At 58.9% G+C, this 12484-nt stretch overlaps 1 protein-coding gene across 4 annotated transcripts in view; it reads left to right on the top strand.

The window, feature by feature from the left end:
• DPP6 (dipeptidyl peptidase like 6) overlaps nt 1-12484 on the top strand; it is a 922327-nt gene that overhangs the window by 899797 nt on the left and 10046 nt on the right. For all 4 annotated transcript variants that reach the window (XM_067041762.1, XM_059073588.2, XM_067041763.1 and 1 more), the window contains exons 19-20: nt 1984-2053; nt 4065-4259. In XM_067041762.1, coding sequence (XP_066897863.1) covers nt 1984-2053; nt 4065-4259 — 265 coding nt within the window. The remainder of the gene's footprint in view (nt 1-1983; nt 2054-4064; nt 4260-12484) is intronic.

Here is a 12484-nt window from a genome sequence, read left to right as displayed (position 1 = left end):
GGGAGGGAGGGAAGGATGGATGGATGGATGGAAGGATAGGAGGCTGGATGAGTGAGCAAAGCAACCTCCACGGGTCCGGCCCCACCCCCTCTACCCCCGTCTTTATCTGCAGACCTCAGGCAGGCCCCGTAACGTGCAGGGCCCGAGCAAAACGAAAACGTGGGGCTTATTATGACAGCAGAGCTTCCAGTCCGGCCAGGGCTCTTGCACAGGCCTGCGTGACTGCGCAGGTCACGCCCCGTAAGGCCGGGCAACCTCCACGGTCAGACCTCAGCTTGCTGCCTGCCCCCGTCCCCCATCAGCAAGTTTTCTCCCATCTGTCCCTTCCTACCGCGGCCTTGGAGGCCAGATCATATTCCTTCACAGGATCCTGTCTCAGCTTCTAGCCCAGAGCCCTCCTCCACCCACTCTGCACACAATGTTTCCCAAACCCCAGAGCACTAAGGGGTGCCTGCCGTCCCCTCCTCCAAAAATGCAGGAAAGGGTCTTTAGAAACAAATAGCCAACTCCCGGCCCCCCTTGCACGTGAGGTGTCTTTCCGGGGTGAGGCTTTACTTGCGGGTAAACGGGGACGTAGACGCGAGGAGAGCGGGGACAGCTGTGTGCAGGGCCGGCATTTGCTCTTCGCCCCTTTTTGGGGCCCCAGGAAATCTGAGCGATGTCGCCCTGCGGACCTGTTTTTATTTTGTTATGCTTTGTTTTTCATTTAATGCTACCGGAGGCTAAGGCTTTCCTTAGAGCAGCATCCCAGCTCCAGGAACACTCTCTGAGTGTATTCAGCCGCTGTGGCCAAAGCCTGCCCATGGGCTTATCCGTGGCAGAAAGCAGCCCAGACCATGTTTTATGGATATTTCAGTGATAAAGCCCAGGGTCCCTGGGCCATTGATCTAATTTGCAACCCATTAACATTCAGCCAGAATCAGTAATGAGACCCTGGTCAGCTCAGGCTGCTGAGCCAGCCCCCAGCCTGGGGCGCGTCTACAGTAATTGTGCTGAAAAAGCCGCTAATTCCAATTTAATTGCTCATCTGGGCTGTAGTTAACGTCAATAAACAATTTCTAACTTGGGCAGGAAGGTTTGTTTGGGGAAGAACAGAGAAAGCAGTGAGGGAAACGGCCCCCTCCCGCCCAGGCTGAATGCTGGTTGCCGAGGACCAGATCCAAAGGACCTTGGCTGCAGGACCCACGGCTGCGCCAGCTCCCTCCCGCTGGCTCCGCAGGCAGCCAGACCAGCCCAGCTCCAGCCTGCAAACCGGGAGGCCCGCACAGCCCCTGGCTTGGCCCGGAGGCTCCCCACAGCTCTAGCCTCTCCCTCAGGGCCGCTGCCCCCTGCCTCACCCCACCCTGCCCTCAGTCTCCGCCTGTCCCCACTTAACCACTGGTTGGGGCACTGCTGCCCAACAGAGATGCACGCTGCCCTGGGGGTTCACCTCCCCCCGACCCCCGCCGGGAATTGTGCCGTCAGCAAGTCCTCACGGTGGTCCAGGCTTTTCTGCTTTTCTACACTTTCCTGTTTGCAAGATTGCAGTTAAGCTTCAGATGGAGAAACTAAGCTTCGAAGAGGCTGGGTGCTGGGCTTCCCTGGCGGGGCAGTGGTTGGGGGCCCGCCTGCCGATGCAGGGGACGCGGGTTCGAGCCCCGGTCCGGGAGGATCCCACGTGCCGCGGAGCGGCTGGGCCCGTGAGCCGTGGCCGCTGGGCCTGCGCGTCCGGAGCCCGTGCTCCGCAACGGGAGAGGCCACAACAGTGAGAGGCCCGCGCACCCCCCCCACACACACACACACACAAAGAGGTTGGGTGCTTTCCCCAAGTCCAGAGTGAGGCGGAGTCCCCCTGTCTGTGGAGGACCGGCCTTAACCCTCCAGGGTACCCATCTCCCAGGCCCCAGGGAGCACACCCCGGGGGGGGGCACACCCAGCCAGCGCCCATCCCGCCCCTCCCTTCCTGGCCCCTAACGTGCTGCCCTGTGCTCTGTTTCTGCCTAGACTTGCCGGTTCAGATCCTCAAGCCAGCGACCTTCACGGACACCACCCACTACCCCTTGCTCCTGGTGGTGTAAGTATCCCAGGATGAAACTCTCAAGGAGATGGTAAAAGCGGGAGCCTGATATCCATTGCAAACTAAACACTGGAAACAGTTTAGCACGTTCTTTCTGTAACAGCCGCTGACCCCAGACATCAAAGGAAAGTGGGGCCCCAGTCGGTTTCGGGGGATTTGCGACAGTGAGTGCAGGACTTGAGTCACATTCCGGGAGGCGTGCTTCGGCGGCCGGTCAGCGGCCCCAGGGACAGCGGGAAAGCCGATGGGGTGCCCAACCTCACCGTGCAGGGCGGACGGACGCGCCCGAGGTCACCCCGGGCCCCGGGGCCCCCAGAAACGGAGGCGGGCTGGCAGGGTCTCGCTGGGGCCAGCGGCTCCTCCAGTGCCACCAGGCGGCCTTGAACACCAGGCATTGGCCCTCAGGATGATTTCAGACCTGCCTTGTGCTAATTAGCAAGCTTCTGGTTCCGATGTCGAGAACGACGTAAGGGCTTTCTAAGCACCTCCGGCGGTATTGGGTCCTGATTAGGGCTCCCGCTCGCTCGGGTGCATGAGTGGCTGTGGGACAGAGGAGACACTGAGCCTCGGGGCCTCTGGGGACACAGCCCCGTATCCGTGTGAAAGGGTCCAGGGGAGAGCAGAGGCCTGCACTGGGGCTCTCGAGGGACCACGGCGAAGTCACCCACCCAGATCCCGGCTCACCCTCTGCTTCGGGCCCCGCGCCCAGCCTGGGGCCCCCCAGCCCTCGGCGACGAAGGCTGCGCCCCGAGGACGCCTCCGGCCACGGCCCCCGCTGCGCCGCTCCGGCTCTCGCCGCTCACCCACTGTCCTCACTGTCTGGACGCTGCCCGCGGCCACACACACACACACACACACATACATACTCACACACATATATACACACTCACACACATATATATACACACACACACACACCACACACACTACACAAATATACACATCACACACACACATGCTCACATACACAAGCCAAATACCAGATACACACACCAGTATACACAGCACATACACACGCACCACCCCCACATATACACACACCAGTATACACAGCACACACACACGCACCACACCCACATATACACACACCAGTATACACAGCACACACACACGCACCACACACCCGTACACACGTACACGCACTCCTTGCCTGCACTCCTGTCCCGGCAGAAGGCCAGGATGACAGTGGTGCCGTAGCTGTGGCTCCTTGGGGGGGCGGCAAGCCGCAGAAGGGGCGTGGCGTCTGTTGCCGTTTCTGAGGGCCCTGGGCCTGGCGCTGGCCATCCCTCCCGCTCACCCTGTCCCCTCCAGAAGGAAAGTCTCTTCGAAGCCTCCTCACCCCCATTAGCGCTAGTGAACGCTCAACAGCCGTGTCCCCACCTGCAAGGCCCGGCGGCGGCTCTGGCCGATTCCCGGGTGAGATCACGCGCCGTGGGTGACTTGAGCGCACACGGTCGTGCCTCCAGGCGGGAAACAGGGGTGCCACGAGAACCCACACCCCCCCACCCCGCCAAGGGCTTGGGCGATACTCTGCAGGGGGGGTGGACAGGCCGCCCCACGGGGACGCGGACAGAAAGGCCGCCCGGGTCGGCCACAGGCTCTGCTCGGGAGCGAACCAGAACGGAGGGAATTCCTTCAAACGGGGGCCACCAGAAGGAGCAGCACATGACGGGGACCAAGGCGGCAGCCTGGCAAACTGAGCCCGGGGAGGGCGGGACGCGCCCGGCCGTGCGGGGAGACGAGCCAAGCGGGGCGCGCAAGGGCTTTTCAGAGTTCCTCTGCCCGAGAACACGCCCCTCGGCGACCTCGTGCTCGGGGAGCTCCCGGGAGCTCCGCTTCCCCATGGCCCTCGGGGCGGCAGAGGGGCGGAGCCGGGCGGCATGGCCGCGGCCTCGGGCGCCCCCCGGGGAGGGCACGGCCCGCCCCTGGGGGAGCGTCAACGGACCCAATGTCGGCTGGAGCAGCCGCTGCTGCAAGCCGCGTGCCGAGGCCTGGCCTGTCTTTCCAGGGATGGCGCCCCGGGGAGCCAGAGCGTGGCCGAGAAGTTTGAGGTGAGCTGGGAGACGGTGATGGTGAGTAGCCACGGGGCCGTGGTGGTCAAGTGCGACGGCCGCGGGAGCGGCTTCCAAGGGACCAAGCTGCTGCACGAGGTGAAGCGGAGGCTGGGCTCCCTGGAGGAGAAGGACCAGATGGAGGCTGTGAGGTGAGGACCCCGGAGGCACCACTGGAACGGGGGTGGGGGGCGGGGGGGAGGGGGGCGGCCGCAGCTCCTGTCTGGGCTGCGCCGTGGTCCTCTCCAGATGCGTGTTTCTTGTCAACACACGTTTCACCTGCGATTTGCTCGTACTTACAAAGTCTTCGGGCAATTCCACAGTGAATTCCCTGCTAGTAATCTTCTCCCAAAGACTTGTATCCTCGTTATCACATAGCTTGGCGGCCTGGCCGTTTCACTGATTGAAACCGGGTGCAGAGACCGTGACGTGGGCGTGCTGTGGTTGTAGACCTTGGCCGCTGATCACGGGGCGGGGAGAGCCGGGCTGGGGGCTCGAGAGGGGTGGGGGGGACGTGAGTGGGGCTGGAGCCATGCAGCGGGTCACCGCGTTCCTGAGGAAGGACCCCCTGCGCTTCCAGGCGGCAAGTCAGAACCCCCGCTCAGCCCCGCTGACGGGCACGTGTTGTCCCTTGGTTTCTTCACATCCCTGTCACCGAGGCAGCAGGACTGATAGAGTGTCACCGAGAACAGAAAGGGGCTTAGTGCAGGGGACCGATGCTCAAAGTTATTGATTGAATTTTATCGTTGCCCCGGAATAAGAGACATCAAGAACCTGTGTCCAACTAACTGGCCTGCCGGCGCGTCTGTAGAAATAGAGTTTTCGCAGTTTTACGGCACAGCGGACCGTAGGGCCCAATGTGACTTTACCGGGAGATGCAGCCAGACCCACAGACTCCGGTGCCCGGAGGGACAGGAAGGGCATGTCGCACGATTGCCATCCTCATTGTGAATCGGGTGCGCGAGGTTGGACGCTGGGCATCTGCAGGGGACGGCACACGGCGCCCAGGTGAATAACTCCCGACTGAAGGGCTGTAAGAAAGCTGAACATTGCACCCCACGCGCCATCACGCCCGTGTGCTCTGCAGGTTTAAAAGATTTCCCTGCACTGACTTTTCCGAACATATTCTCTCTTGTTTTTACAAAGATTGATGGCACGTGGTGTGTCCTCAGTAAATAAGTGGATGAAACCATGCGTGCGTGAAGGAATGGCCCACTCCCCTCAAGGGAGTCGTGAGCTGGTGAAGGGAGGCGACGCGAGCAGACCAGCTTGTGCTGCAGTCAGAGCACAGGAGCGGGAGAGACGGCTGAGGACCCAAGAGTCCGGGAAGGCGCGCCCGTCAGGATGCTTTTGCCTGGAAGTTAACGACAGCACAGACACACGCGCGCGCACACACACCCAGTGTTAAACGTGCTTTAAAAACGCGACACCGTCTTGGCGCTGGAAGTCCAGGGGGTGTCAGGCCTCAGCTTGGTTGCTCAGGGACCCAACGGTGCCACTGAAGGCCCGGCTCTCTCGTCGCTCCGCTCAGCCAAGCACACGGCCTTGTGCTGAGCCTCTTCTCACGCTCACAGGACGGCTGCCAGAGCGCCGCCAGCAGGTGGAGCCACTTCCAGAAACCTCCAGGGAGGAAGGGAGGAGCCTCCCGGGGGCATCCAGCAAACCTCTCGAGTCCTGTCTCCCTGCCAACTCCAGAACCCAGAGGCATCACCCAGGAGCAGTGGGGGCAACGCCCCGAGACCCGGTGGGCTGGGGAGCGGTCCACCGCCCCGGGCGGGGGAAGGAAGGCTGGTGACAACACAGCCGGGAGAGGAGGAGAGGCAGCGGCGGCGCGTGGGCCACAGGGACCCCTCTGGAGAAGCGCGTGGGCCAAGGGTGACCTCGGAGCCCCCCTCTTTTCGTCCTTCCCCACCTGCCGCCCTGCTCTGACTCCTCCCAGGAAGCCCGGAGTCCTCGCGGGCCCCCCGAGGCCCTGGGGGAGGACGCAGCGTCCTTCAGACATCCTGCCAGCCCGGCTGGTGTGGCCGCCCCACTCTGAGCAGGGGACGAGAGGGCACACGCTGTTTCACACTCACGGTGTTTCTAAAAATAAGGGATTGATCAGCCATCTGTTCAAAAACAGGGCAGAACCTGTTCCAGAACGACGGTAAATAATGTCAGCTCTTAAGCCACCGAGGCTTCCGGGGACGGGAACACAAGCCTTACAGCCGTCAGCAGCCACGCAGACCTTCTCCGGAAGCTGATGCCCAAGGGTCTCAAGCCGTGGAAAACTCTACGAAGCTTTATTTAGGATCTGGGTCTGTACTTTCATTGGAAAGAAATAGCCCAGTCTGTTCGGTTTAAGAGACCTTGAGAGCAGCCCCCCACCCTAGCTCCCCAAAGCTCCCTACCCCCGGGCACTTGTGCCAACTTCCTCCATCACCTGGAGGAAGTCCTGGAGCCCAGGAGGTTTCCCCCGACCACAGCCGCCAAGCGTGTCCCTCCCCGGCGAGGGCCCTGCGAACGGGTGGTCTGGGAGCAGAGGAGCACAGCCCTGCCTGGAGGGGCTTCTAGGAGGAGGTGGCTTTCTGCCAAGACCTCACCTCAAAGGTAGTGGGGATGGTCCACGGGAGCGCGAGTGTGCATTGCACACAGACAGAATGCTGTGAGCAGCGGTCCCGGTAACAGGAAGGCGCATGAGGTCCGGGGCCCCCAGTAAGCCCAGCGTGGGCCGCGCTGGGGCCAGGGGGCACCTGGAGACCCTCCCACACCATCTTCCGGAGCCGCCACCTGCCCTCCCAGCAGCAGAGGTCCCTCAGGCGAGTTTAGCAAGGAGGTGACAAGGCCACCTTTATTTTTCAGAACCGTAATGCTGGTGTCGGTGTAGCAGGTTTTATGGGCAGAGCCCTGGCAGGAAACATTCATATGGGGTGATTTAATGAGAGGGAAATAACGTACATGTCTTCAAAGGCACGGGCAGGGTCAGGAAGATCCAGGGGATCGATGCGGGGGGTGTACGCTGGGGCTGGCGACAGCAGGAGCAGGGGGCCAGTCGGGGCTGTCGGAGTCCCCGAGAGGGCAGGGGCAGTGCCGTGCCGCGGAGCAAGCGTTTCTGCAGTAGGGTCAGCAGATCTGTACGTGAACAGACACAGAGGCGGACGTGGAGCTGGCCGGTGAGTTCTGCGTCCCTGGCGACGCTCTGCTGCCCCCCGCAGAGGGCAGGACAAACCTGCTGACGGCACTCGTCTCGCAGGCCCCTCCTTGTTGCCCCGTCAAGTCTCTGGCTGTGAGGCTCCCTGGCGCTGAAGGTGCTGAGAGCAGCTGTGTGGTCCGTGACACCCGCGTCAGCATGGGTCCCCAGGAGGCGGTGCCAACACACGCTTGGACGTGCAGAAGGTGTGTTGGCACAGGGTGCGGGGCCCAGAGCGCAGCAGGGGCAGAGCCGTCAGACGGCAGGGGCCCTGACACGGGAAAGGACGGGACACGGAGAGCGGGCTTCCTGTGGCAGCTGAGCTTCGAGCGTCTCTGCCAAGCTGGGGCGGGTCTCGGAGGACCCCACGCCGGTCACTGGCGGGGACAGCTTGAGACGGTGTGGACCCGTGGAAGGCTGGAAGGTGCGAGCACTGCTGCTCCCAGGGGGTCGGCCCACCTCCCCCAGACGCGCTTCTGGAGACTGGAGCCTCCCCCGTCCTCACTCGGGGCCTCTGCAAAGCCTGCGCTGCGTGGAGCAGAGCTCAGCGCCTGCCCCATGGAGAAGGACGCCGGGGTCTTGCTGCGCCTCGAGCGCTCCTGCGCCTGAGTCAGCCTGCGCTCCGTCTCAGGGCTCCACCGCTCGCCAGGAAGCAACCTCCACACAGGAACCGCGCGGCTGGTGCGTGCAAATATAGCCAGAAATAACAGAAGTACTTGATATTGGAAAAAACTACCTTCCTCGGGAGACTCCTGAGTACTTTACAAATGAGGATCATTACCAAGGCCTGTGGTTTCCCGATCAGGAAGTGAATCGCCAGCTAATTAAATGAAGGGGTTGCCAGAGACCAGAGGCTGCCTGCGAACGTGGAAGTAGGGCCGAGAATAAAAATCCCATATATTTTATGAATTGGAATGGCGCCTGAGACCCCGGCCCCATGCCCTTTGAGGTTCATGTAGCTCACTGCCCGCTCCGGGGTCTCCGCCGACTGCTACACCATCCCGGCAGTCGTGGTCTGGACCCCAGGCCGTGGGGCAGAGTCCTCATGGGGCCAGGCTGACCACGTCACCAGGTACTCCGAGACGCACGTCTGTGCGTCAGAGAATTCAGAAACTCGGAGAAACGTATTCAGTGGTTCCACGTGTGTAGGCATGCCTGCCGTGCTTTGAAGGTCAGCCTAGGCTGTGTGTGTGTGTGCGTGCGCGCGTGTGTGTGCGTGCGCGTGCGTGTCAGTGTGCACACGCGCGTGTGAGTGCACGTGCTTGTGTGTGCGCGTGTGTGTGTGTGCGTGCGCGCGCGTGCGTGTGAGTGCGCGCCTGCACACACCTCCAACTCCTAAGCCTGGCAGACGTGACTTGAAGTCTGCCAGGCTATCCTATGATACCTGCACCATGTTTGTAAAAAGCAAAAGTATTAAAGTGTTGTGTTCGTTTCCTAGGGCTGGAACGCCCAAATCAAGGTGTGGGCGGTGCTGCACTCTCTCTAACGCCTGCAGGGCAGGGACCCTTCCTCACCCCCTCCGGCTCCCGGCGGCTGCTGGCAACCCTTGGCTTGTAGCTGCGCCCCTCCAACCCTGCATCTTGGAGTGGCCGTGTCCTCCCTGGGTCTCTGTGTCTCTTCCCCTCTTACGAGGACACGAGTCACTCTAGTGTGACCTCATCTTAACTTACTAATTACATCTACGGTGGGCCCTGTTGACAAATGCGGTCCCATAAAGAGGTTTGGGGGGTTAGAAATTCAACATATTTTGCAGAATTCAACCCATAACAAAGGCTTAAATGATCCACACGAATTCCCTCGCCCTTCACCCAACCCCCCACCAGCCCTGCTTCCCGGAGACAGCCACCCTCCCCCGCGTCATCTCCCTCATCGAGTGTTCATCTCCTCCCTTCTCAACACAGTTGCCACCACGTCCCCATTTCTCATCACATGACTTCCTGTGGTCGCAGCTGAGGACTTAGCTGCTCTGCACCACCACCTTCCCGGAACTGTTACGTAACCGCCTGGTTCGATCAACGGTCTGAGGCGCGGGCTCACTACGTAAACGGTGCTGACCTCAGACCCTGGTGGTCTCTTCGTGCCCTGCTTTCCTTTACATCCCTTAATTTTTCCTGAAGTGTTGCTTTGTCTTTCGTTTGGGTAACTTTCTGTGTATCGGTACCTGCTCACGGTATTTCCAGTTGTTGCTGCATGCCACTCGGGCTCCCGTTACTGTTCTTCCCAGATGCTCAAACATACTGGTAATCTGTCCGTTCCAACGTTCTTTTCTTGAGCTGTAGTCCCCTCTCTTCTGGTCCGCTCGGACCAGGTGTCTGTAGGGTGACTTTTGAGGCCCTTTTTACAACTCTCCTGTGTTGGGTCCTTTGCACACACCCTGGGTCATGGGCCAAAGAGCAACAGATATATGTCTCCCTTTTTATTTACTTTTTCCTTCATATATCTAGGAAACATCTCAAAATGTCTTTATTCTATTCCCACATTTGAAATTGTTTATCTAGATATAAAATCTACAAAGAAAATCATTTCTATCTAGAAGGTCCCTGGAATCATCCACCACGTGTTGCTGGTGAGAAAAACGATGTCATTCTATTTGCAGATCCTTGTAGATGGCCTGCTTCTTTCTCCTTTTCAGAAGAAGGACGTCTTTAATCCTCGTATCCTGAAATTTCAGGCATTGGTGTGGGACTTTTCAATCTGGGGAGTAATTGTTCTTCAGTCTTGGAAAGTTTTCACTATAATGTGTCGATAATTTCTCTTTTCTCCGTTGTTTCTTTTGCTGGAACTTTTACTGCACTATTTTGGTGCTTCCGGTTTACTCTCATCATACCTCTTCTCTCCTCTATTCCAGCCTTTCTGTTGAATGTTTATTTTCAGGCATGACACTTCAAAATCCCTAGCCTTCTCTCCTCATCCAAGAGCATACATTTCTTGTCTAGTTGGTTCAATATTTTTTGTCTTTCTAGATATATTAGGACGATTTTCTTCTGTTCACTGAATTATCTCTGTTCCCTCTGGATTCCTGAATTTTTCTGGGTTTTTTTGTTGTTGTTCTTTGCATTTGGGTTTGGACTCTCTCATCTGGAAGATTCTTTACATTTCTGATGAAACCTGGCTGCCTCTTCATTCATAAGAGAGGCACTAACCGGGATGCCAGTTCTGTGTGCAGATTGTGAGCTGTTGGCAGGTGGACTTTACCGAGGGTGGTGGAGGGCATCCAGCTCTTCACTGGAGAGACCCACACCCCTTGATATGGTGTGTATCCTCTCCAGGGCCTTCAGCTTCTCCAGCCTGGGCATCACATTCCCGAGTACCTGCCTCTGGGCGAGGCCAAGGGAGGCCCACGTGGGATGCAGACTCGCAGGTGGCTAGCTTGTTGCAATCCTGCACCTCACCCCACGCTGAGCCTGGTGTCCCAGCGTCTGGAGCCTGTTCTGTTTCTCCCCAGAAAGTTTCAGTGACATGTCTGAAGGTCCCACAGCCCCTTAGTAGCTGAGCAGGAATTGGACACAAGGTACCCTGACTCTGAGAGTGGAAGCTTCTGACAATAAGGCCTGTGAATTAGCCTTTGTCCCTAAGACTTGGCACTGAGGCTTACAGATGACACACACTCAAGGGGTGGATGGAGAAGAGGGGTGGGGGAAGGTGGGGGAGGAGGAGGGGAAGGTAGTAGGGCCAGTTTTCTTGTACTCACTAGTATTCTGAAATGGAATCCAACAGATCAATCCACAGAACGAACATGCATGAATCATCAGTTTTCCACAAATACTCTGGGGAAATTTGTTATATTAAAATAAACAGTACTACGCAGTTCGCCCTCGTTATCCTTGGGGACTGGTTCCAGGACCCACGTGGGTACCACAGTCCTCGGATGCCCGAGCCCCTTCTGTAAAATGGTGGAGCATATGCACATAACCGTCACACATCCTTCTGTGTACTTAAGATACACACATCTCTCAATCCCTTATACTCCCCCCTACGTGTAAATGCTATGTAGAAAGTTGTAAGTAGTAAGTACAATGTAAATGCTGTGTAGATAGTTACCAAGGCGTGGCAAATTCAAGTTTTGCTTTTTGGAATTTTCTGGATTTTTTTTTTTCAATATTTTCAGCATGCAGTTGATTGGATCTGTGGGTGTGGAACCTGTGGACACGGAGGGCTGACTGTAATAAAAGTACAAAAGTCACCTGAATTTGTATCATCATGAGAAATCAGGACAGTTGCTGCTCCGCGCTGGACCCTCCCTCTCGCCCTTCCCACCCCTGGGAGCGGGGTCCGTTTGCTTCCGACATCATAATAGAAGCGCTGCTCCAACCGTGAAGGGCAGGCAGGGCCCCAGGACGTGGGCGTCCTTGGAGAGCTGGCTGGAGGAGGATGGGGCACCCTCAGGGCCCAGGAGCCGGAGGTGTCCAGTCCCCCAGGCCGAGAAGGGCAGTCAGAGGGCACGGGGTGGCTCCAGACAGCAGACCCAGGAAAATAATCACTGGGCAATGCCCAGACTGGGGTGACAGGAAGCTGGGGAAGGAGGCTCCACGGTGGTGACAGATGGGGACAGGCAGCAGGGAGGCTCGGAAGGAAGCCAGTTACTGGCCGGCAGGTGGCAGGACTCCTGCTGCCGAGAGACGGTCCAGAACCCAGAAAGATTCCAGCCACTTTGCGGGGGAAACGAGGGACCACGGGGAGAGCAGTGAGATGCGGGCAGGGACAAGGCAGGGCCGGGCAGCGCCAGCCTGGGCGCCGGGCCGGTGGCACCCAAGGCAGAGCTCTGGCAGGGGTGATTCTGCCACCAAAGGGGTCCAAGACAGGGACCCCTCCCAGGAGTTGGGGACAGAGGACCCTGCAGGTGAAGGGGGGCCCCGTGCCCTGACTCGAAGCCGGCTGGTACCCGGAGAGCCTCCTCTCCCCGCTGGTCCCGGAGGGCCCTCCCAGAGCCTGGTGGCTGGGAGTCACGTGGTCCAAGGGAGGGAGACGGGGACCCAGGCGGGCCTGCCAGTCTGCAGAATAGCCTCTGCTGCTTCGCATTCCTGGTTCTCAGCCAGCAAGCTTTACACGCCTGGCCGCCCCACAGTGACGGCAGGGGCGCTTTGAGTCTTGCGTAAAGTAAAAGCAATGACCGATGATATTAGAATTCCAATATTCCCTGTGATTAAAGTAGGGGTTTTCATCCTTGAAGTGGTTGGAGAACATGGCTCTGGACCCCAGGGTTGCACG

Source organism: Kogia breviceps, chromosome 9 (genome assembly GCF_026419965.1).
Source record: "Kogia breviceps isolate mKogBre1 chromosome 9, mKogBre1 haplotype 1, whole genome shotgun sequence".
NCBI lineage: Eukaryota > Metazoa > Chordata > Mammalia > Artiodactyla > Physeteridae > Kogia > Kogia breviceps.
The sequence above is the reverse complement of the archived record's forward strand: the minus strand, read 5'-3'. Positions and strand labels throughout refer to the sequence as shown.